General features: G+C 42.3%; 1 protein-coding gene across 1 annotated transcript in view; it reads right to left on the bottom strand.

Annotated features, from left to right (window-relative positions):
• CCDC186 (coiled-coil domain containing 186) overlaps nucleotides 1–26,063 on the bottom strand; it is a 50,321-nt gene extending 24,258 nt beyond the window's left edge. Inside the window, exons 1-4 of the mRNA XM_062214209.1 lie at nucleotides 25,866–26,063; nucleotides 14,714–15,409; nucleotides 10,066–10,192; nucleotides 4,233–4,361 (exon numbers count right to left, since the gene is read on the bottom strand). Coding sequence (XP_062070193.1) covers nucleotides 4,233–4,361; nucleotides 10,066–10,192; nucleotides 14,714–15,375 — 918 coding nt within the window. The 5' untranslated portion in view covers nucleotides 15,376–15,409; nucleotides 25,866–26,063. The remainder of the gene's footprint in view (nucleotides 1–4,232; nucleotides 4,362–10,065; nucleotides 10,193–14,713; nucleotides 15,410–25,865) is intronic.
• Nucleotides 26,064–26,468: the final 405 nt, after the last annotated feature.

The following is a 26,468-nucleotide window of genomic DNA, read 5'->3' as shown; positions in this document are numbered from 1 at the left end:
GCTGTGGCGCAGTGGGTTAAAGTCCAGGCCTGAAATGCCAGCATCCCACATGGGCGCCCGTTCTAGTCTCACCTGCTCCTCTTCCAATCCAGCTCACTGGTATGGCCTGGGAAGGCAGTAGAGGATGGCTTGGGCCATCCTTGGGCCCCTGTACCCATGTGGGAGACCCGGAGGAAGCTCCTGGCTTTGGATTGGCGCAGCTCTGGCTGTTGCGGCCATCTGGGGAGTGAACCAGCAGATGGAAGAACTCTCTGTCTCTACCTCTCTCTGTAACTCTTTCAAATAAATAAAGTAAATAAAAAAATAAAATCTTAAAAAAAATGATTCATGAGAATTCAAGGAGTGAGTCAAAGAAAGGAACTCAAGGTAGAGTGAATACAACGTGCAAATACTTAAAATCATGAAGCAGCACGACATATTTTATGGATATCAGGTCATTTTACAGGGTTTAATTTGGTGTTTAGTTGGATCGGGCAGGAAACAGTCACAAAAACAAAAAGAGGTGGAGACTGATCCCTAAAGGAAAAAAATCCTCCTGTCATACTGATCAGTTTAGATTTCACTCTAGAGACCATGGGAAGTCAAAGATGGACTCACAAATCAGACCTCTTACTACACGCTTCAGTGAGATAACCAGCGGCAACATGAAAGCGTCACTGAAGCTGAGACAGAAAGCAGGAAAATTAGAAGAATGACAACTAGAACAGACAAGAGGAGATACTGTGAAGGCCTGGACTAAAGCCGAGAACATTTACACCAGGTAACAGCCCTGTCATTCAAAGAGACGTTCATGGAGCAGTGGCAAAGAATCACCTAGGGTGTTTGTTAAAAGCTCACATCCAGCCGGCACTACGGCTCAATAGGCTAATTCTCCGCCTTGCGGCACCAGCACATCGAGTTCTAGTCCCAGTCGGGGCACCGGATTCTGTCCCGGTTGCCCCTCTTCCAGGCCAGCTCTCTGCTGTGGCCCAGGAAGGCAGTGGAGGATGGCCCAAGTGCTTGGGCCCTGCACCCGCATAGGAGACCAGGAGAAGCACCTGGCTCCTGGCTTCGGATCAGCGCAGTGCACCGGCCGCAGCGCCACTGGAGGGTGAACCAACGGCAAAGGAAGACCTTTCTCTCTGTATCTCTCTCTCTCACTGTCCATTCTGCCTGTCAAAAAAAATAAAAAAATAAAAGGTCACATCCTTGGGTCCTCCCCCAGCTAATGGCCACACCTATCTCAAAGGCTCATTGGGAGTATTCAACAAATAATCCAGTAACTGTTATTCAAGCTGTTGTACACAGTCCATTTATAGCACAGAAAAAGATGATGAGTCACTTATGGTCTAGACTTATTTTAAGATGTTTATCATTGACTTAAAGATCAAGAAAGCATGAATCAGATAATCAACAGATTCAATAACTTGGTAAAACTAAGATAAAAGATACACTTCTTGAATTACGGCAGTTAAAACCTCCTCATTCAGTACACAAAACTTTAGATGAAATGCAGTAAATGTTTTTTAATATGCGGTTTGTCTTACAAGTATGAGAAATTCCCCAGGGTTAAAAAAATCTAAGACAAAGAAATCCAGAATGGTATGCCAAAGATGAAACTCTCATCACCCTGTAGACATTTTTCAATTCTAGACCATGAAAGGGTACAAATGGGAGGACTTGTCATAAAGTCGCCAAGAATTTATAAAACAGCTTTATTCTCGTGTTTGAGGCTCACACTCAATCCAATTATTCAGTACATGAAACAGGGAAGTCTCAAGCCAGCAAATGAAATTGTGGGTGTTATCAGTGTGTGTGCATGAACATACAAACGTACTGGGAATCTCTTTTGAAATAAAACTTGCTAGGTTTGGTGACTTTAGGTAAAAGGTGTTTTACTCTTTTTTTTTTTTTTTTTTTTTTTTGACAGGCAGAGTGGACAGTGAGATAGAGAGACAGAGAGAAAGGTCTTCCTCTGCCGTTGGTTCACTCTCCAATGTCCGTCGCAGCCGGCGCACCGCGCTGATCCGAAGGCAGGAGCCAGGTGCTTCTCCTGGTCTCCCATGGGGTGCTGGGCCAAAGCACTTGGGCCATCCTCCACTGCACTCCCTGGCCACAGCAGAGAGCTGGCCTGGAAGAGGGGCAACCGGGACAGAATCCGGTGCCCCGACTGGGACTAGAACCCGGTGTGCTGGCGCCGCAAGGCAGAGGATTAGCCTATTGAGCCGCGGCACCGGCCGTTTTACTCTTCTTTCATCTTCTCTACAGATTTAAAATTTTCAAGAAGTTAGAATGAGAAATCACGGGAGGGGAGGAGGAATGAAGATCTACAAATAATTAAATGGAATAGTCTTCAAAATCTACTTCAATAATATTAACCTTTTAGGGTTATTGTTAAGATTAAAGAAGTTAAAATCTATGAAGTAGTCTGAATGTGGCCTGACACACAGCTGAAGCTGAGTACATTAGCTACTATCATATCATCTACACCCTTCATCATTACGGAGGAAATACACACAGTACTGAGTATAGCAGGTGGCAGTTTCTGTTTTTTAAAAAATGGCTGGAGAGAAAAAGGGAATATACACATGCTCTTATATGAAACAAACATTGCAGGAAAGATATATAAGTCACTGGCACCAGAGGTTTACCTCTGAGAAAGAGGGAAATGTTTGAAGGTGACTTTGTTACTGCTTGAATTATGCACAAATAACTACACTTTTGCTTTTGTTTTAAATATATAATAAACTCCAGAGAACTAAAAAAATTAGCTCAGTAGGTTATTCTAATGATCAGCCATGGCTGGGTCCATGAAAGTCAGTAATTTCTTAAGTTCATAGCCTCCATACTTCCCTTCAATTAGTAAAAATGGTTGAGAACTGATCGCATGAGGTTTTTTTTTTTTTGACAGGCAGAGTGGACAGTGAGAGAGAGAGAGACAGAGAGAAAGGTCTTCCTTTTTGCCGTTGGTTCACCCTCCAATGGCCACTGCGGCCGGCGCATCGTGCTGATCCGAAGGCAGGAGCCAGGTGCTTCTCCTGGTCTCCCATGCGGGTGCAGGACCCAAGCACTTGGGCCACCCTCCACTGCACTCCCGGGCCACAGCAGAGAGCTGGCCTGGAAGAGGGGCAACCGGGACAGAATCCGGCGCCCCAACCGGGACTAGACCCGGTGTGCTGGCGCTGCAAGGCAGAGGATTAGCCTGTTGAGCCACGGCACCGGCCTCCGCATGAGTTTTAAATATGACATTTCTCATGAAAAGATCAACAGTTTATAAAGGCTCACAGAAATGAAGTCTGAGAATAGTCTGTTTCTTAAAGTTCTTTTAGCACACCACACCAGTGTGGTAGGAGATTCAGAGCAGAGAGGATGGGATCCACCTTCCGGTGTAATCCCTTCTGAGGACCAACTGCTGGTTAAGCATTGGCTAGGTTTTGTGGATACGGAAATGAATTCAACAAAAGTGTCATTCTTAAGGAGTTCAAGCAAGAAATAATATAGAAGTATTACCTAAAATAGCTTCTTCTGAGATCATATGTACCAACTCAAAAAGATTCCTAAGGTGTATTTTGTTGGAAAAACAAGGTTACAAAAAAAGATGCACACACAGTAAGTTGCAATCGAGCAGGGAGAAAGTCTACACATGCTGCTGTAGCTCGGATATGGTTTAAGTGTTTCCCCAGAAGTTCAAGTGCTGGAAGCAGGGGCTCCAGAGAGGCAGTACTGAGGCTTAGTGCAAGGTAATTAGTTTCCAGGGCGGGGCTGGCACTCGCAGAAGAGATTAAAGCAGGTGTCATGCGACTATATGAGTTTCCAGGAGAATGAGTTGTTAGAAGTGAGCCTGGCACCTCTTCTGAATTCCTCTTCCACCCATGCACCACTGGCCTCTCTCTTGCTTATGTTCCCACCATGATGTCTTCCGCCATGTTGTGATGTAGCAGATGCCAGCACGCATCACCAAAATATCAGTAATAAGCTATGGAACAAAAAAACTGAATATAAAGAGACTGGAGGAAGGGAAAAGGCAGCCAAGAGGGACTTCTCCCCTGCCAATATACTTCCTAAATTTGTTAATTTTAAAATGATTGGCATATCTTACTTTAGCATTTTTTCAAGGCTAATTTTCATAATAAATAGAATTTATTATTCTTAATATATCTCTGGAGTTCAAAATAGTCTAACAGTACTTTCATTCTAATATATGAGAAAGAGCCACCACAGTGTCAAGTTAATGACAATGACATGAAAAATACCTGTTCCATCCGTTGGGCCATCTCTTTGTGTAACTGTTGAATTGCATTTTTAGCTGCAGTATCTTGAGCTATTAGTTTATCTTTGGAAGCTTTAACTTCTTTATTTAGTTCCTCTATTCTTGATTCTAACTGTAAAGAAAAGTATTTCCTGGTTATTTATAGCCATACCAAACAGATCAACAATACCTAAGTAAATAAACACAACATAAATAAGCCTAAGGAACCTAGTGACTATACTTCAACCACTAAAATCAAAACTAACTACCATTCTCTCTCACTGGGTAACTGTTTCTTTTTTCTTTTTTAAGATTTATTTATTTATTTGAGGGACAGAGTTACAGGCAGAGAGATCTTCCATCTGCTGGTTCATTCCTCAAATAGTCACAATGGCTGGAGCTGGGCTGATCCGAAGCCAGAAGCTTCTTCTGGGTTTCCCATGTGGGTGCAGAGACCCAAGCACTTGGGCCATCCTCCACTGCTTTCCCAGGGAGCCAGATCAGAAGTGGAGTAGCCAACTTGAACCAGTGCCTATATGGAATGCCAGCACCACAGGCAAAGGCTTAACCTACTACACGTTGGCACCGGTCCCTGGATAACCATTTCTGTAACTCACTGGAATTCAGTCAGTATACATCTGAAGACATTCTGATAAGTGAAAGTGTATATGATAAGCTCTTAGTGCATCCATTCATTAAGGAATAACTTAAAGAAATAAAGTAAAATATAATAAAAGAAACTTTAATGTAACATTAGAAAATATTCACTTATTACAAAAGTAAGCAGCAGAGAAACAGAATTAGAGATATGAGATACATAAAAAAAAGTAAAATGAGAGACATAAATCCAACCATCAATGTCATTATATGAAAAGAGTAAATAATAATATCAAAAGGTAGAAAATGACAGAATAAACAGAATCCAACTATGTCCTATTTTTAGGAATCACTTCAGGTTCAAAGACACAAATAGGATAGAAAAAGATATAGCACAGCACAGCAATCATAAGAAAATTAGAGTGCCTATACTAGTATCAGACAAAATAGGTTGAGATGAAGAACGTTCCGGCGACAGGGCTGACTTTGTGTAATGGTGAGTTAAGACACTGCTTGCCACACCAGCATATCTTATCTGTTCGAGTCCCAGCTGCTCAATCCACTTACCATTCAGCTTCCTGCTAAGAGGCCTGGGAAGGCAGCAGAGGATGGCCATAGTCCCTGGGCACTTTTCATTCATGTGGGAGAACAGGATGGCCTTTCTGACTCTTGACTAGAGCCTGGCCTGGACCTGGCTGTTGCAACAATTTGGGGAGTGAACCAGCAGATGGAAAAATTTCTTTCTCCATCTCTCTGTCACTCAGCCTTTCAAATAAATAAATAAAGCTTACAACAAAATGTTACTAGAGGGGCCAGCTTTGTGGTGCAGTGCGTGAAGCCATCACTCAGAACACTGACATCCCACATCAGAGTGTCTATTCAAGTTCTGGCTGCTCTGCTTCAAATCCAGCTCCCTGCTAATAAGCCTTGCAATGCACCAGATCACTGCCCAAACACCTGGGTCCATGCTACCCATGTGAGAGACCTGAAAGGTGTTCTGGCCTCCTGGGCTTTGGCTTGGCCCAGCCCCAACTGTTGCAACCATTTGGGAAATAGATGGAAAATACCACTCTCTCTGCCCCTCCCTTTCTCTTTCTGTCACTTTTTCAAATAAATCTTTCAAAAAATGTTACGGAAGATGGACATTTCATCATTACAAAAAGATCAATTCAGCAAAAATAGTTACCAAGTATAAATACACAGATACCTAACAACATAGCAGCAAAATACATGCAACAAAAACTGATAGAAATGAAGGGGGAAATAGACAAACCAGAAGATTTTTATACCCTACTTTCAACAATGGATAGAACTATTCAGGAGATTACAAGGAAATACTCGAACAGCACCATACCATAAGGCAACTGTATCTAATATATCTTGTATAACACTCTGCCCAACAGCATATATTCTCATGAAGTGTACACACGGTATTTTCCAAGACAGAACATATGCTAGGTTATAAACAAACCTAAAAAATTAAAGATGGGACTCCTAGAAAGTAAGTTCTCCAACTACGCTAGAATGAAATTAGAGCTCAGGAACATAAAGAAATTTGGAAAATCTACAAATCTGTGAGAATTAAACAGCACAGTCCTAAATAACCAATGGGAAAAATCACAAGAGAAACTGGAAACTAACAAGTAATGAATGAAAAAGAAGATCTAACATGCCTAACATCTAGCAATCTAGCATATCAAGCACCTAAAGCAATGTTTAGAGAGAGAATTACAACTACAAACTAAAAGAAGAAAGAGCTCACAACAATAACTGCATTTTAATCTGAGGACCTTGGAAAATGAGCAAACTAAACCTAAAGCCAACAGAATGAAGAAATTAAAGAAACAGAATAGAAAAACAAGAGACACTTGACAAAAATAAAGAGCTGATTCTCTGAAAATAACAAAACTAACAAATCTTTACCTACATAGAGAAAGAAAGAAGACTTAAATAACTACAATCAAAATGAGAGAGACACATGACTAGTGAACTTAGAGAAAGCAAAATGATAATGAACACTATGAATGATTTAACTGAGATAAAATGGACAATTTCTAGACAGACACAAAATAGCAAAACAGAATCAAGAAGAAACAGAAGATCTGAATAGACTTATGAAAAGCAAGGAGGTTGAATTAGTAATTAAAACAAAATCTGTTAACAAAAATCTAGTCACAAAGAAAAATTCAAGTCCAGGGGGCTATATAGGTAAATGCTACCAAATATTTAAAGAATTAATTCCAATTCTTCACAAACATCCTGTCTCCGTGAAAAGAAGGAATGCTTCCAACTTCATTCTATTCACTCCTCGGTATATACCAAAGAGAGAAATGAGAGCACAAGTCCACACAAAAATTTGCACATGAATGTTCACAGAAACATTACTCACAAAAGTAAGACAGTAGAAACAACCCAAATGTCCATCATTTGGTGAAAAGATAAACAGAGTTGCTATCTATATGGCAGGATATTATTTAATCGCTAAAAAGAGATACTGACACATACTATAACTTGAATAAAATTAAAACATTATGTTAAGTGTACACATGTGTTTCATTTGCATGAAATGCCCAAAATAGGCAAATATAGACAGAGGGTCTGTCACTTCTTAGGTGTTGGGAGTACAGAGTAACATTTGAAGGGAATGAAGAGTGACTACTAATGGGTGCAGAGTTACCTAAACATTACCTTATAGTACATATGTACTAAATGCACAAACAAAATTATCTAGAGCAAAATCATCCAATAGAAATGCAAACCATGTTTATATTTTGTGGTAGTCACAATTGAAAAAGGTGAAATAGTTTATTAAATCCAATAGACCAGAAATATTTTTAATATGTAATCAACATAAAGAACTGTTGTGTTTTCGTACTAAGTCTTCTAGAATTAGGTATGTATTTTCCATTTGCAGCACCTGTCGATTCAGTCTTGCTACCTTCCAAGTGTTCAATAGTTACATGAGGCTAGTGGTTCCTACACTGGACAGCGTATGTCTAGAGAGAAAATTAAGAGAAAATTCTGCTATCCTAGTGTTCTGTCTAGAAGTCTAAAGTTCTCTCTCTTTGCCTCTCTTCCTTTCTCTATGTATCTCTAAATTTCAAATAAACAAATGTTTAAAAAAAAAAAAAAGGTGAATCCATCTTCTCTTCAATCATCTCAGGAAGGGAAGAGGTCTGCTTCCATCTCTCCTGTTCATGAAATGTCTGGTCATTAGCGTGACCAGCCCATCAAAACACGAATTCAGTATTTCATTAAGGCTCCTTCACACTTCAACCGAAGACTGACTTACACGTGATGGCACTGGAGCACATGAAAAGCAGGATTAAATACTGTACATAAAATCTGACAAGCACAGTCACCTTCCAATTATGGAAAGGTACATTAAATACATGGAGGCATAAGTAAGTGAAAACTTGGTTTAATTTATTATTACCAATTATTTAGTGTTATCTTTATTATGTTACCGTCTGTGAAAGATGAGAATCCTTCTAATTCAGTCCACAAAAGAGTGAAAGCACAGAAAGATGAAGAGCAGCTCAGCTGCCTGTCTCAACGTTCAGTGTGCTGTTCCTTGCATCATTAAAAACGAGAGAAAAGAAAAGGATGGGGTAGGGAAGCCAGGCAGCCGACACATCTCATGTACGAAAGTCACCTTCATGGCAAATTGATCTTAAAAACTGCTCTGGGGCCGGTGCTATGGCGCAGAGGGTTAAAGCCCCAGTCTGCAGTGCCGGCATCCCATAGGGGCGCCGGTTCAAGCCCCAGCTGCTCAATTTCCCATCTAGTTCTCTGCTATGGCCTGGGAAAGCAGTGGAAGATGGCCCAAGTCTATGGGCCCCTGCACCCTTGTGGGAGACCCAGAAGAAGCTCCTGGCTCTTGGCTTCAGATCGGCGCAGCTCCAGCCATTGCGGCCATTTGGGGAGTGAACCAGCAGATGGACGCCCCCCCCCCCCTCCCCGTGCCTCTCTGTAACTCTACCTCTCAAATAAATAAATCTTAAAAAAAAAAAAAAAAAAACTGCTCTAAATTTGTTACAAAAATACTTAGAACCACACTAAACAGTAAACTTAAAGATATTCTAATGCCAGACTTTAAGGTATCTGTTACTTCTTGCCTTCACTGGCAGAAACAGTCTAGCTGACTGTGAAATCAAATAGTGTTTTTGGTATTTTGAACATAATAGATTATGTTATATTATAACATACTAGAAGTTCCACAGATCATAAAAACATAAATTTACAAAATGAAAATAACTCAGGCTATGATTCTCACTTGGTAAAAGAGAAATACTAAGCAATTCTCTGCATTTAAGTATGATTACCTTATAGAATTTCAGTGTATACCAATTTTCATAAATCAAAGCATGGTCTTGTAAAGCTTTCTGGTTTTTGAGTAGTTGTAGGTCAGGAAATCTTTTTTGTTTTCTCCTGTCTTTTCATGGTGTGATAGTTCACTTTTTATTATAGCATTACCCATTGCCTGGATGTACCATAGTTTATTTATCCATTCACCTACAGAAGGAGATCTCGGCAGTTTCCGAGTTTTGACAGTGATGAATAAAACTGCTATAAACACCCATGTGCAGGTTTTGTGTAGATATTCTCTTTTTTTATTTTTTACTCTCTTACTTTCTTATTTTTTTTTTTAATTATCTTTTCTATGTGTACAGATATTTTCAACTCCTCTGGGAAAATACCAAGCAGCACAATTGCTAGGACATGTGCTGGTGGCTGGTACAGAAGAGATGCCATTTCCAGTGATCAAAGATACGATCCACAGATGCATGAATGCTGCATGGTAGCTTCAATGAGCAAACTGAGGGAAATCCGGGGGTCAGTGTCCTTGATGACCTGTTATATGCAGCAGGAGGCCTGATGGAGCCTCTTATCTCAACCGTGTTGAAGGGTATGACCCCAGAGCAAACCAGTGGAGCAGTGATGTGGCCCCTACAAGCACCTGCAGGCTAAGTGTTGCTGTGGCAGTACTTGGAGGCTTTCTTTATGCTACAGGTGGCCAGGATGGTGTGTCTTGCCTCAACATTGTTGAGAGGTGATTTTTTTTAAAGTCATTTTCAATTTTTTTTTTTTGAAGGGCATCTAGGACAGTTTTAAGAAAACTATAGCTAACAGTAAGGGATCCACTATTTGGTGAATTTACCATAGGCTTCAGAAAAAGTTTTCAGTTGCTCTTAAAGTCTAGAAAGACTAAAAATATTTTGAAGATTTCTGGCTTTTACCTGTTTAATTGTGCTCATATGTTGCTTCTCTGTTTCTGTCCTTTTTTTTAATTCTTCTCTGAGATTATCTTTTTCCGAACAAATATCTAAGATGAGCTCCTGGTGCTTCTTATTTTCTTTAATTAACCTAAATATAAAGAGGGCAGTATAAGCAAAACATAATTAATAATGGAGATAAAATGAGATGTGGAATTTAATCTTTTCACAGATTAGGGTGTAGATACCTGGGATTATGAGAAATTCAAATTCCTAGGTAATTGTTTTATTGTGATACATATTTTGCAAAACATTCTCTAGTCAATCAGGCTACTGATTTTTTTCCTAGAAATGTGTGTATTTCAAATCAAGAAATACATAATCAAGTAAAGAAAAACCACATCCCTTCAAGTCTTAGGGGTTTGTAATCTCAATTATGCACTACATTGTTTCGGCATTGGAACCCTTCAGATAAGCGGTTCTGACCAAGGGCTGTTTTGGTTGTTAAGAGGGGTAGGGGTTGCTGCTGGCACCTAGTGGTGAAGGCCAGAGTTGCCACTGAACATCCTGCCACTGAGACAGTCCCAAGAGCCACAAAGAATCATCTGGCTCAAAACAGCAATAGTGCTAAAGCTGAGAAATCTCATTCTAGAGTTTGAGACTATTTTAATGATGCTCGAATCATTATAGAAGTGTAGTCAATGTAAAACAAAAAGTTTAAGCAGCAATTTCATTTTTAGTCTCCTAGAAGAAGTGAAATAAGATGACCTGAAAAGTACTCAGAACTGTAAGATGCCTATGAAAGTTAACAGCTAGTAATTTAGGATTATTAATAGCAACAGCTTTTACCTAATAGTTATTACACACTATTTGCTAACTTTGGCTGAAAAGCATTATTTCACCTAATATTCAAAATAAGTCTATGAAATTATCATTACTTCTATTTACTAATTTTTAGAAACCAAGCATAATTAATGCCTAGAATGTGTTCCAGGTCACACAGCTAGTAAGTGGCTGAAATGAGTTTTGGGTCCAAGCCTAATTCCAAAGCCCAGACCTTTCCACTTGGGAGGCCACTCATTCACTCAACAGATGCTTACTGGTAGCTACTACGTACTTTCTATTCTACATATGGGGCATATGTTAGCCAACAGCTCCTGCTCTCCTGGGGCTTACGTTTCAAGGGAGAAAAAATATGTATGTATAGAATTAGTCCTATTAAGAAAAACAGATCAGTGCAAGCAGACAGAATGACGTAAGCTGAAATCTTAGATGACACTTAGGCCTCTCTGGGGAGGGGAGAGCTGAGCACAGGAACGCAGGGAGGAAGCATCACACACATCCGCCAAAGAGGCAAACATAAAACCAAGCTTATTCGAGCATTTTATAGCACAGTAGTCTCACTTAGACCATTTATATGATTGAAGTGTACATTCAATGTGTTACAGAAAATTACTTGAAATACAAGAATTCTGGCTACAGGGAGGGGAAGTGAAGAGCATTTATTTATTATTTATATGTCAAATGCACACCCTATGCTCTGCCAACTGTTTTAAGAGGGCTGGCTGGGAACTTGGACAATATGGAGCTGTGTTAGAAAACAGAAGAAAAGAAACAGTAGAGTGATGGCTGCCAGGGCTCAGGGTAAATGGGGAAACAGTACTCAAACAGTACAGACTTCAGTATGAGCAAGTTCTGGGGATCAAAGTACATCATGGTGATGACAGTTACGGATGGCATCTCATATACTTGAAATCTGCTGAGAACAGTCCTCACATGTTCATATACCCCCCCCCACACACACACATACACACACACCCCACAAAACTATGGGAGATGATGAAGGTGTTAACCTAACTGTGGTAATCATTTCACAATTTATATCAATCATCACATTGTGCACCTTAAAAATAAATATATACAATTTTGTCAATTTGATCTCAGTAAGCCTGAGGAAAAAATAGGGAAATAGCTGTGTAAACACAAAAACATTTGGAAGCAGATGGATTCATGAAAATTTCAAAGGAGGTGAAAGTTTTCTTCACAGAAAATTAAATAAAGGGAAAACAAAAAAAAAAAATAGTTTTAGAGCTGATCTGAATCAAAAAAGCATTTTATTTGGAATTAAAAATACGTGGGGCCCGGCACTGTGGCGTAGCGAGTTAAGCCGCAGCCTGCAATGCCAGCATCCCTTATGGGCACCGGGTTGAAATCCAGCTACTCCACTTCTGATCCAGCTCTCTGCTATGGCCTGGGAAAGCAGAAGATGGCCCAAGTCCTTGGGCCCCTGCACCCACATGGGAGGCCGGGAGGAAGCTCCTGGCTCCAGATCATCGCAGCTCTGGTCATTGCGGCCATCTGGTGAGTGAACCAGCGGATGAGAGACTTCCCTCCCTCCCTCCCTCTGTCTCTCCTCTCTCCATGTAACTATTTCAAATAAATAATCTTTTAAAAAAATAATATGTGTATAACAAAAGATTAACAGATTTAAAATAAGAATATCTGACATCTATATAATGCCTTAATGTCCAAAACAGCCCATTAGGTAAGTATCATCCTCTTAATATGGATGGAAAAAAATCTCTGACTCAGCTAAACTGATGGGGCCAGTGTAGTATAGCTTCCAAGGACGCAGCAGTAACAATCTTCCAAATCCAGATTCCAGAACTGTGCTTATCAACTCTGCCATGCTAATCACATTCTGACAGAATGGGGCAAAAAAAAAAAAAAAGATCAATCTTTTACTGTTTTGGTTACGTTTTTAAATAAATTTAACAAGTTGTGACTAGTCCATTTCTAGTAACTGCGACTGAGAAATCTCTGAAGCCAAACTAAAGATTATAACTACGCATCACTAGCATCTGACCTTGAACAATCACTTACCCTAATCTCTCTGTGCTTCAGGGACCTCATCTACCAAACTGGGATAATAACAGCACACACTTCATAGAAGTGTTGTAAAGAGCCCATGAGTTAACTTACATAATATGGCAGTCACATAATTAACTGCTATTATTCGTATTAAATAGCATAATTTACAAGATCTAACAAAAGCAGGAAGAGGCATCAGCGATCATTCAAGGGCAAGGTCTACAAGAAAAGGCACACAGGCATCAGGAAAATGAGGAGGGTACCCTAACAAGCAACAGCAGCAGAGCAGCAATGGCTCAATTATACAAAAGCATATGGTTTATTCACACCACAGCAATATTCCAGTAAAGATATGAATAGGAGTAGGCACTAGTTTTGTGGTCGTTTAACAACAAGGGTGCTGGTGTCCTGAAGAGATATCTGTACACACATGTTCATAAGAGCATTATCCACAACAGCCAAAAGGTAGAAGGAGCCCAAGTATCCACTGACAGATGAATAAGCAAATAATATGTGGTCTATACTTATATATACAATGGACTATACTTCCACCTGAAAGAAGTTCAGACAAGTTTCGATATATGGGTAAACCTTGAGGCCACCATGTTAAGTGAAATAAGCCAATCACAAGAGATTAAGTACTATTTGGTTTCATTAGATGAGTTACCGAAAGTGTCAAGCAGAACAGAGTAGTACTTAGATGCCAGCAACTGGAGACAGGAAGAATATGGAGCTGTTGTTTAATGGACAGAGAATTTCAGATGTGCAAAGTCAAAATGTCCTGCAGACTGTTTGCACAACACTGTGAATGAGCTGAACATTATTAACTGTACACTTAAAAGGGGTTAAGGCAGTAAGTTTTATGTTATATGTACTGTATCACAATTTTTAAAAGGGGAGGCTGGATAGTAAACCAATGAAGAGTGAACTGGTCCAGCAAATACAGATTCACTGAGCAGGACAATCTGGAACAGTGAAGACTAGAAGCAAGGAAAAGTCAGTTTCATATTCAGCAGTATTTGGTACATTTTCTTCGGTCAGTCCACTATGTGAACTTCCTCCCTCTTTCCTCTACAAACACATGCCTCTAATTCAAACACTTTTAAAAGTATGATGTTTTAAAAACAGAATCAGCCTGTATTTTAGTGGAGCCTAGTATACTTTATTTTCCTTTCTTAAATGTTAAAAAACAGTACCTTAATCAATCATCATATAACTATATAAATCTAGAATAAAAAGGCAGGACAATATGGTATTAGGAAAAGACTGAATGAAAGCAAACTATTATTAAAACAGAATTCTACAAATCCAAGAGAAGTCTAAAACAACTATGTTCTTGTGTTAGATGAAAGGAGAGAAGGTTAAAATAACTATGTTCTCATTTATTGAGTGATAACCAATTTCTCATCCTCTAAATTTTAATTTTTTGAAACAATGAATTCACAGTAGGGACTTTAAGAAAAAAATTTTAAACATTATTCTCATTTTCTTGTGAACTTTTTCTATTTTTGACAATATTGTACTCATAAATTCTTCAAAAAAATGAGAAATCTGACATTTGTAAAAATTTCTAGCTCACTAATGAATTTAAACTATTTACTATAATATTTATTTCTTTAGATTTAGATTTACAAACAGTCTTAACTAGAAAAACTTGATATTTGCTAAATTATTCAGTAATGCTATTATATGTCCACCTCTGCTGTGGAATTTGAAGTGGCCAAGATGATACTTTCCTTTAAAGAATTCAATCTTTAACCCCGATGGGGGAAACAAGAATCTAAAGGAATAAAAAACTTACTTTTTAATGGTATGTTCTTGCTGCAAATACTTATCTTGCACACACTTTTCAAACAGAACCAATGCATGTTCTCCCTTATTCATTCCATTTGGCACTCGGTGGCGTTCCTCTGCCAAGTCTGTAGATAAGAGTTCAGACTCTATTTCTTCCAACAAATCCTCTGAGGTCGAAACATTCTTTATTTCTGAAATAAGCTTCTTGGTGCAGTCTGTATCATAAGGACTTTCTGAATAAGTCTTTTCTTTAGCAACTTCTGTAAACGTAGATGATCTTAACTCAGCCAGTATTTGTGTAACTGTCTGTTCTGTTTCACTTGTTTTTGAAAGTTGCTCTGCAGAATCTCCACTAGGAAAATTAACCGTTTGTTCAGAATTTTCAGCACATATGTTTCTTTTAGCACAAGAATTCTCACCTCCACCATGATCCAGAATATCATTTTCCTGTGCTTCAATCTGACTATTGTGTTCGTTGGACTGACATAATGTTTCATCACACTTTAATGACAATACTTTGGACTCATTTTCTAACTTACAGCTTTCATCACCAGAAAATGAGATGCATGAGTCTTCCGTTAATTCAGATGCTGTCCCAGGATTTTTATCAGAGGAAATGGAGGCTACGTGCTCTGTCTCTGCCATGCTGATTGGTAACTCACTCTGCATTTCTTCAAATCTGCTCCTGATCTTCGTTTTACATCTGAGAAAGTAAAACATTAAAATCAAACAATTTCTAAGTGAAGACATCATACATTCACGTATTTGCACACAACCTGTGATGTGGAACCAAAACTCCTAATAATTACTCCATAACCTTTCCTTGCAGAAAAAAGAGTGAAAAGGCCAGTCTACCCATGTCGGTTGCAACTGGGAGGGCTACTAAGTCTGTCTTTCCTTCTTCACTTCACATAACTCCACTAATTATTTTCTAGCACAGTCAATCATCCCATGAGATGTTAGCTAAAGATCAATATTATTGATCGCAAGATTAGTGCCGAAGAATGATCAGAATTCCTTTAACTTTCTGAGTGGAAAAAAACTACCCCCAAGAAATCTGTAAGGAAACAGTACAGAAATAAGACAACAATGAAAGCACTAGAAGAGAAATTGCAAAGCAAGAAAAAAATAAATACACAATGGGGCCAGTGTGGCAGCATAATCTGATAAGCAGCTGCTTGCAACACTCCCACCAGCATCCCATTCTTAGAGCGCTGGGATGAGTCTAGCTGCTGTGCTTCCAATAGAGCTTCCTGCTAATGTGCCTAAGAAGGCAGCACAAGACAGCCCAACTACTTGGGCCCCTGACACTTACGTGGGAGATCAGGGTGTAGTTCTTGCCTCCTGTCTTCAGCCTGGCTTAGACCTGGCTATTGCAGCCATTTGGGGAATGAACCAGTAGACAGATCGATTGATCGCTCTCATGCTCTCTCTGTTACTCTGCCTTTCAAATAAATAAATCTTTTTGAAAGAAATGCACATTAATGATAATTAAAAATTTGCTGGGAAGGAAAACTAAACAGTAACACGACATGGCTACTTATAACCCAGAGACTTAGACTTGAGCTGAAAAGAAGTCACAGTGTGATGGATCCCTGCTAGGAGTTATTTTTTTCCTCCAGGCAGTGCCATGGTGATTTTCAAACATTCTCAATACAAATAAGTGTTCAGGGCAAATAAGATGAAGCCCGCCAGGCACTATGCCAATAAAAACAACAATAAAAGGGTCTGGCACTGTGGCATAGTAGGTTAAGCCTCTGCCTGTGGTGCCAGCATCCCATATGGGTGCCAGTTCATGTCCTGGCTGCTCCACTTCTGATCAAGTTCCCTGCTAATGTCCTGAGACAGCAGTGGAGGATGGCCCAAGTGCATGGGCCCTTGTACCCATGTGTGAGACCCAGAAGAAGCTTCAGGCTCTGGGTCAGCCCAGCTCGGGCAGCTGCAACCATTTGGGGAATAAACCAGTGGAAGGAAGATCTCTCAGTCTCTGTCTCTCCCTCTCTGTAATTCTGCTTTAAATAAAATAAATAAATCTTTTTAAAAAAATATTTATTCATTTGGAAGGCAAAGTTATACAGAGGTAGAGGCAGAGAAAGAGGGAGAAAGAGAGAGAAAGAGAGGTCTCCCATGTGCTGGTTCACTCCCCAGATGGACGCACTGGCTGGAGCTGCATCGACCTGAAGCCAGGAGTTAGGAGATTCCTCCAGGTCTCCCACACAGGTACAGGGGCCCAAGGACTTGGGCCATCTTCTACTGCTTTCTCAGGCCATAGCAGAGAGCTGGATCGGAAATGGAGCAGCCAGGACTTGAACTGGTGTCCATATGGGATGTTGGCATCTGCAGGCAGTGGCTTTACCCGCTACACCACAGCACCAGCCCCATAAATAAATCTTTTAAAAAAAAAATTAAAAATTGGTGCCGGCACTGTGGCGTAATGGGTAAAGCCGCCACCTGCAGTGCCGGCATCCCATTTGGGCGCTGGTTTGAGTTCTGATTGCTCCACTTCTGAGCCAGCTCTCTACTATGGCCTGAGAAGACAGTGGAAGATGGCCCAGGTCCTTGGGCCCCTGCATCCATGTGGGAGACCCGGAAGAAGCTCCTGAGCTTCGGATCAGTGCTGCTCGGGTCATTGCAGCCAATTGGGGAGTGAACCAACGGATGGAAGACCCCTCTCTCTCTCTGTGTGTGTAATTCTTTCAAATAAATAAATAAATTTAATTAAATGAAAAATAAAGAATCAATTCCATCAAGTTACTTTTTTATGATGCTTATGAAAGTTAGTCTAAGCTATTTTATGAAAATTACTGAACTTTACAAATTACCCTATAGGCACAGACAGTTAGCCTACTGGTTAGGGTAATGGTGTATCACATCAGAGAGTCTGGGTTCCACATCCACAGTTTCAGCAATCATCAACTTCTGTCAGGTATCAACAAACACAGGCAGGATAGAGGAGTTACCGAAGCCATATGAGATCAGATTAAAAAGTGGGCAAGTGATAGTTTGATAGACGCTAACAGAGAAACAATCCAGATGAGAGGTATACTTATGAAAGCTGAAACATGAAACTCATTTTTTTTTGTTTTGTTTTTTTTTTTTTAATTTTTGACAGGCAGAGTGGAGAGTGAGAGAGAGAGACAGAGAGAAAGGTCTTCCTTTTTGCCGTTGGTTCACCCTCCAATGGCCACTGCGGCTGGCACGGTGCGGCCGGCGCACCGCACTGATCCGATGGCAGGAGCCAGGTGCTTCTCCTGGTCTCCCATGGGGTGCAGGGCCCAAGCACTTGGGCCATCCTCCACTGCACTCCCTGGCCACAGCAGAGAGCTGGCCTGGAAGAGGGGCAACCGGGATAGGATCGGTGCCCCGACCGGGACTAGAACCTGGTGTGCCGGCGCCGCAAGGCGGAGGATTAGCCTAGTGAGCCAGGGCGCCGGCCAAAACTCAAAGTTTTTAATAACAAAGAAAAATATGTTAACATCAGACTGTGATGGAGGTGGTGACCATCATGTAACCTGCCATCCTGTAACCACTTAGCTTGTGAACTGGGTTTTCTGATGCTCAAATGAACACTGACTGGAGGCCAAAGCAAAAACAGAGGAGTTAGCAAAGGTCTACATTATATATGCAACAAACCCATCACCAAAGATTAAACAACTACACAGCAGCGGAGGTGGGGGAGAAGAACAAGATGAGCTTCATTTTGTCCATGATTAACTAAGAGAAAAAACAGTCAGCTGAGTCCTGCCATAGGCCTCCAGCTGGCAGTGTGATGCAGACCAATCTGGATGCTGTCCAGAGTTTTTTCTTTTGGTGGTGGGAAGGGACGGGGCAATCATCAAAGCTACTGAGAAAGGACGAGCCTCATAGTAGCCTCATAGTAGACTAATCGGGGAGGATGTAAAACTAGGCATTTGTTTATAAAAGGGCTTGTACAAATCAAGTGCATACCCAAATATATAAATAAATGTCGCTTTAAAAAAATGATACAGGGTCCGGCACGGTGGCATAGCAGGTAAAGCCACCACCTGTAGGACTGGCATCCCATATGGGCACTGGTTCAAGTTCTGGATGCTCCACTTTTGATCCAGCTCTGTTATGGCCTGAGAAAGCAGTGGAAGATGACCCAAGTCCTTGGGTCCTTGCTCCCATGTGGGAGACCTGGAGGAAGTTCCTGGCTCCTTGCTTCGGCTGCTGTAGCCATTTGTGGGGTGAACTATGGGATGAAAACCTCTCAGTCTCTACCTCTTTCTGTAATTCTGACTTTCAATGGGCTCCTGCCACCCATTCTGGCTCTGGCTATGACCTTGCCCAGTCCCCGCTGTTTCTGGCATTTGGGGAGAGAACCAGTACATGGGAACTCTCAGATTAACAAACATTTTTAAAAATTAAAAAAAAAAAAAAAAAAGATTATTTGAACTTTTTAGCAACCTTTACTAATTAGGAGAAACATCTATTTGAAACAGTACAGTCAGAAAATTCTTTTGAATTCCACCACTTCTATTTTTCAGAGCTGTTTCTCACACAGTACCTCAGGACCAATTCATACTTCAAAGTGGACTCCATGAGTGAGAACTGGTTTCGTTCTTACTGGAGCTCATCAGCTGTAGGCAACTGGTCAAGAAACACTTTGACTTGCCTGGATGCCAGCTACTATCCATCTTGGATTTCTTTTCTTACTGCATGACTTCACATTTCTACAAAATTATTTCCATGTAGGAATCATATAGGTGAAAACAATTTTAAACAGCTTTTTGTTCTTGCTCTTGTTTTTCCACTAATTGACATTATAAACAAAAAAACAAAAAAACTTAGGCTGCAAATACAAATGGATCCAATCCACAGATATTTGGTAACAGGTTATTAAATAAACAAGTACCATACAAAAGTAACAAATCAAAAATACATTTCCAGGGCCGGTGCTGTGGTGTACTGGGTAAAGTCACTGCCTGCAATGCCGGCATCCCCTATGGATGCCAGTTCAAGTCCCAGCTGCTTCACTTCCTATCCAGCTCTCCGCTATGGCCTAGGAAAGCAGTAGAAGATGGCCCAAGTCCTTGGACCCCTGCACCTGCATGGGAAACCTGGAAGAAGTTCCTGGCTCCTGATCTGCTCAGCTCCGGCCATTATGCCCATCTGGGGAGTGAATCAGTGGATGGAAGACCTCTCTCTGTCTCTGCCTCTCTGTAACTCTGCCTTTCAAATAAAATAAATCTTAAAAAAATACATTTCCAAAGTAGGCATTCATTCATTCATTCATTTGCTCACCAAGTAGGTTTTAGCATCTATTATGCAGACACTGTTCTTGGTGTGGAGAACAGTCATGAATAAAAACAGACAACCCTCATGGTGAGACCTGAGGTAGGCAGATCAATATATGCTGCCCATAAACATTAAAGCACCAGAAATTATATTTATTTTAATATTACAGCATCTTAATTTTTAGGTTTGCCAGTGTTCAACAGAAACACCTGGGAAACAAGTGTTTTGTTGCAGTTAGGCTGCAACTTAGGATAGCTGCACCTCCTACTTATGCACACCCTGGGGGGCAGCAGGTGATGGTTCAAGTTCTTCCCTCTCTGACACCCATTTGGGAGACCCAGACTGAGTTCTGAGTTTTGGTCTTCAGCCTGGCTCAGCCCTGACTTCTATGGGCATTTGGGAAATGAACCAGCAGATGGAAGATCTCTCTCCTTGTCTTTCTTTCAAATAAAATGAAATTAATTAAATGTTTTTAAAAAAGAAAAAAAAAAACACCTTAGTTCAGTATAAATACTATCTGTAACAAACTACAAGTTTAAAAATTATAAACTGTGGCCGGCGCCGCGGCTCACTAGGCTAATCCTCCGCCTTGCGGCGCCGGCACACCGCGTTCTAGTCCCGGTCGGGGCACCGATCCTGTCCCGGTTGCCCCTCTTCCAGGCCAGCTCTCTGCTGTGGCCAGGGAGTGCAGTGGAGGATGGCCCAAGTGCTTGGGCCCTGCACCCCATGGGAGACCAGGAGAAGCACCTGGCTCCTGCCACCGGATCAGCGCAGTGCGCCGGCTGCACCGCGCCAGCCGCGGCGGCCATTGGAGGGTGAACCAACGGCAAAAGGAAGACCTTTCTCTCTGTCTCTCTCTCACTGTCCACTCTGCCTGTCAAAAAAAAAAAAACTATAAACTGTACCATTGAAGTCCCAAATAATACCAGTTGTATAATTCTCAAACATGCATCAAGGTAGGCAAGCTGAGACTGGGAGCTCATGCCTGTTCTTCAGCGCAACGGTCTACTATCCACTGTAGAAATGAAGTACATCACGAGTCTGCTGCACTTCGGATCCAGCTCCCTGCTAATGTGCCTGAGAAAGCAACAGGTGATGGCCAGTGGTGCTTGAGTCCCTGGCACTCGTGTGGGAGACTCGAATGGAGTTCCAGGCTCCTGAGCTTCAGTCTGGCCCAGCCCCAACCAGTGAGGCCATTCGGACAGAAACCCAGCAGACGGAAGATCTCTCTGTCTCTCCCTCTCTGTAACTCTGCCTTTCAAATAAATAAATCTTTTAAAAAAGAAAAAGAAGAAACGTAACTATATCAAAAAATTTTCTACTTATTCCCCAAATAAACTTTGAAAGGAGCATAAACAAACAAAAATAAAAACCTAGTCTTTCTGGCCAGTTCTAATAAATGAGAAACAAAAAGCAAAATAAAAAAGCATCTATAACGTCCATTACCATCTGTTCACAACCCCAAAAAACTGTTTTTTTCATAAATTATATCAACTTCAAAAGACACTTTCCTGGGTAAAAGCTTTTTAAAAATGAAATAGAATGAAAAAGAACCTGTTTAAGAAGCATGAATATCTTTTTTCACACAATGAAAATGCTTGACATTGAAATTTCATATAAAGTACATTTATGTAGATCAAAATCTATTTTTTTAACTGAATCACATTTTGGGTAAAATTTAATGCTCACGTGTTGAGTTTTCTTTAAGGGAAACACAGCACTAGAATAAAAAAGCTGCCTCCAGTTTACTAGTTTGAGAAGTTCCTTCTATGAGTCAAGGTCAATTATCCCTGCGGGGTTTCCTTAGCTTTGCACCTGTAATTTCGGACAGGGTGGATTTTATGGTTTGTGCATTATAAAATGCACAAAAATGCTAATTGAATAATAAAAAAAAAGACTCAGGCAATAAATGTAGCAGGACACCAAAACCACACCAAAACAGTACCAAATCCTGTGACAGGATAATAGAAGAGAAACTATGGTCCATCAAGATTCCAGGAAGGGGGCAGCAGGTAAGGCCGCCACCTGCAGTGCAGGCATTCTACATGGGTGCCAGTTTGAGTCCTGGCTGCTCCACTTCTCTTTTTTTTTTTTTTGACAGGCAGAGTGGACAGTGAGAGAGAGACAGAGAGAAAGGTCTTCCTTTGCCGTTGGCTCACCCTCCAATGGCCGCCGCACCGCGCTGATCCGATGGCAGGAGCCAGGTGCTTCTCCTGGTCTCCCATGGGGTGCAGGGCCCAAGCACTTGGGCCATCCTCCACTGCACTCCCTGGCCACAGCAGAGAGCTGGCCTGGAAGAGGGGCAACCGGGATAGGATCGGTGCCCCGACCGGGACTAGAACCCGGTGTGGCGGCGCTGCAAGGCGGAGGATTAGCCTAGTGAGCCGCAGCGCCGGCCTGTTCCACTTCTAACCCAGCTCCCTACTAATGTGCCTGAGAAAGCAGCAGAAGATGGCCAAGTCCTTGGGACCCTGCACCACATGGGAGACCTGGATGAAGCTCATGGCTCCTGGCTTCAGCCTGGCCCAGATGGGGCTGCTGTAGCCATTTAGGGAGTGAACCAGCAGCAGATTGAAACTCTCTCTCTGAGCCTCTCCTCCTCTGCAACTCTGATTTTCAAATAAATAAATAAATATTTAAAAAAATAAAAATATTCCAGGAAAAAGAGAGTCAGTGGCCACATATCACATTATCAATATCCTATATGTCATACTACCAGTTTGTTATCTTACATGAATGCAATTTTATATATCTCTAATACTTTTTAAAATATTAAAGGAGTTATTAATACGGAAATCTTAATTTGAAGCTTGTACAGATGTTACCATTTGCATTTTAATGAGTCCGAGAAAACACAAGAAGTATTTTCAATTAATTTTCCTTCCAAATCTAACAAGTGAAAGAAGGAAAAAAAATCTTGACCTGTAGTTTGCTTTTCAAAAAAGGCTAATAACTTAAGATTAAATACATAGGTTGTGACTCTGCTTTATATTAGTTTTTTTGTTTGTTTGTTTTACTTCTATTTTAAAGGTGTGCTTTGCAACTGGCCGAAATCTAGGACCCCAGAGCACTGGAGGACGCTGAATTACCAATATGAGGCTATCCGAGTCATGGCACCAATGTTATATCTTAATGTTAGCTGTTGCAAAACACACCGGACACCGAAGTAAGGGAAAGGGTTTATTGGGGAACACCCTACAGACTGGAGTGAAGGGGCGGTGAAGCAAAAAGAGAAGGAGACTGTAAGAGAGAGAGACAGAGAGGAGCGAGAAGAGAGACGAGGAGAGAAGCCAAGAGAGGCCAAGAGAGCAGGGAGCAGAGCCAAGAGACTATATTAGTTTTGATGTTTAATTCTGAAGTCACATTTGGCCTGGGTTTATTTCATTTGGTAAGATGTAGTAAGAAAAAGTTAAATTATTTATTAGTACTTACTACAGACTATCAATTCATGTATCTTAACAAATGTTACTAAGAAATATACCCCCAATACAGTCAATACTACGCTGGGGCTGATTTCCATTGAATCTACTTCCCCTTCACCTCGGAATCTTTTTTTTTTTTAAAGATTTATTTATTTGAAAGGCAGAGTGACGGAGAAAGGGATAGGTTAGAAAGGAGAGAGAGAAATGGATAGATAGATCAATCTTCTAAGCACTGAGTCACTCCCCAAATGCCCACAAGTCAAGGTTGGGCCAGGCCAAAGCCAGGAGCCTGGAACTCCATCCTGGTCTTCCGCATGGGTGGCAGGGACCCAAGTACCTGAGCCAACTCTCGGCTACCTTCCCACTCACATTAGCAGGAAGCTGGATCAGAAACTGAGAAGGAAAGGGGCTCCAACATGGGATGCTGTCATTACAAGTGGTGGCCAAGCACCACAATGCCTGCTCCTTACTTTGTTTATACTTTTTAGCCCAAATACAAATTGTAAGTCTCAGTAGCTGAGAAAGTTCAAAGAAGTCTAAAAGAATGTAAGATTAAAGGGTCATTTGTAGATGGAAATGCTTGTCATCCCCACTACCCCTAAAAGGAAAACGCAATGTAACATTGAGCTATATCAAGCCCAGTGAAGTTCAAGAACCGACTCCTAGGTATTTAAAGGAAAAGAGATGAAAGAAATAATCCTAGAACTTCAGGTTAAGGGTCTTTTAACACAAAACAGCGAGACGAATTTGAAACCAGTACAGATTTCTATTTATTCTTCAAAGGGAAGGTTGGCTTTCTAAATCTCCAAATAGAGCCGCTTTGTCATCCTACCCTCTCCTCCATCAAGAGGTAAGTACTGGACTGCTTTACCTTTCCTCCATGATGTCAGCATCTGGCTGTAAGTCGACATAAACTGAACACACTAAACAGTCAGCAGCCACGCTGTCACTGCGCAGCATCAAAGGGCAACTCTTGCGTTAATAGGGGGAGGAACAGGAAGGTTAGGGTGCTCATAGAGTGCTACACACTGGCCACTCCTCTGGGTTAGGCCATACACAAAGACTGAAACACCAGTGACAGTCCACGGAATCTCCACTGTTGAAAGAATAATTAAGTTTACATGCACTCATCCTGAACCAGAGGAGGCCTGCAAACAAAACTAATATAAACACACTCGCATCTCCCAGGCGATCCAGCAATTCGACTTTAAAAAGGAGTTTTAATTCTTAATACTGCAAGATTTGTAAGCTACCCAGTATTTTCTATGAATTTAAAATAACACAATAAGACTAACAAGAAAAGAAAAAGAATTGGGCCAATCATCGCTGCATTTTGTGTAATGGTGGATTGAAAAAAAACAAAAGCAGCTGCACAAGGGCCCGTGTACTTTATCCACAAAGACAGTACAGATTCGCATCACTGTTTCTTGAACCTTAATCGTCCCCACAAGATAAACACTTCACAAATAGGAAGGTGGTGTTAGTAGCTGCAAAGGCCACACCCACAACCAGCATACCTACACACTTCACGGATTGATTTTTTCTTAAATGGATACCAGCACATCTCTTGAAACACTGTTCCACTGACTTACTCAACAATTTCCTTAGGAAAACACTCAGTCTACTTCTTAGCAAGGAAGAGAAAAACTAGGTGTCAAAGGAACACGATACACAAGCAAACAGAACTGCCAAGTGCCTGCGACTGGACTGCGTGTATGTACTCCGCTGCCTGGTCCCCAGGTAACAAGACTACCCAGGATTCGAATCCAGATGTTGCGACTGAAAATCCAGGCCTTCCGGCCCCAAGCAGAAGCAAAATGTGAATATTAGCCAGAGCTGCTAAATGGCTAACCGCTGAGCGACAATCACACCTGCACTGCTCCCCAGGCTGGCTACCTGGGCACGTGTGGAAGGGGGTTTTACCACTTCACACGTTCGACGGAGGCATATTTGGAATTCCTTCCTCCCCAGCCAAGCTTTATGGAATGCTTTGACGTCCTTGGAAGAAAGGCAACATAAAAACAAAGAACAGTATTCTCTCTCACCCACAACCCCAAACATCACTTCTAGTAACTTGAAAATCACAGTAACTCCAAGTGTTGAGAAAAGGGCTAAAAAGTCACCGAAACAGTAAACACACACACAGACACAAAGAGTCAGCGTGGACACGAAAGGCCACACAGGCGACTGAGTCTCTCCTAAGGATCCGCAGCACCGGGCTGGGCTCGCACTTGCAGCGCAGGTGATCGGCTCGCGAGGCACAGCCCCCGGGGTCCCTGCCGACCCGCCTCGGTCGCCCCTGCCCCGGGCCCGGGACTCAGCCAGGGGACTGCGGGCCCCGTCCCCGGGCGCTCGCCTCTCCCGCCCGCGAGAGCAGCCAGCGGCCGGCTCGCCCCCGCCCCGGGACCGAGGCTCGCAGCCCCGCGGCGCGGCCACCAACACAGCCCCGTCCGCTCCGGGCGCCCCGCAGGCACTCACCCCTCCTCTCCAAGCCTCAGGCCGCACCCTAGCGAGGCCGCTGGAGCTCCAGCTCAGAGACCAACTTCTCCATCGCGGGGCAGAGTGGGAGGGAAGCAGAGCGGCGAGGACCAGGGCGGGACACCTCTCTCTCTCTCGGCGCCACAGCTCCCCCAAGCCCCCGCGGAGCTGACACATCAACAAAGATGGCGGCGACGCCGGAGCCGGCCGGGGTACAGCTGAGGGGGCGGGGCTCCCCGAGGGAGCCAATCAGCGCCGCGCGGCCGGCGTGACGCGGCGCACCTTGAGGTCCGGGGTAACCTGCCTGCAGTGGGCGGAGCCGGCGCAGCACCGCCCCCGGCCTCGCGGCCCCGGGAGGCCCCGCCCCGGGCGGTCTCGCAGGGGCACCCACGCGCTGCCGACCTGCGCTCGCCTGGCGTTGGTCCTGTCGCGCCTCTCACGCCCTTCCCGCATCCAGGCAGGTTGTTGCCTCCCGTGGAGGCGCGTCTCACCCTTTGGCCGGTCCTCGTTCGAGTCAGGGACATAAAGCAATAAAAGAATTCCCGACCGCGGCTTCTCGGCGCTGGTGCACCTGACGTGGGCGGAGTCTCAGGAGCGGCGTTA

The sequence above is a fragment of the Lepus europaeus genome, chromosome 17, assembly GCF_033115175.1.
Source record: "Lepus europaeus isolate LE1 chromosome 17, mLepTim1.pri, whole genome shotgun sequence".
Taxonomy (NCBI): Eukaryota; Metazoa; Chordata; class Mammalia; order Lagomorpha; family Leporidae; genus Lepus; species Lepus europaeus.
This window is presented reverse-complemented; position numbering and strand designations above follow the sequence as displayed.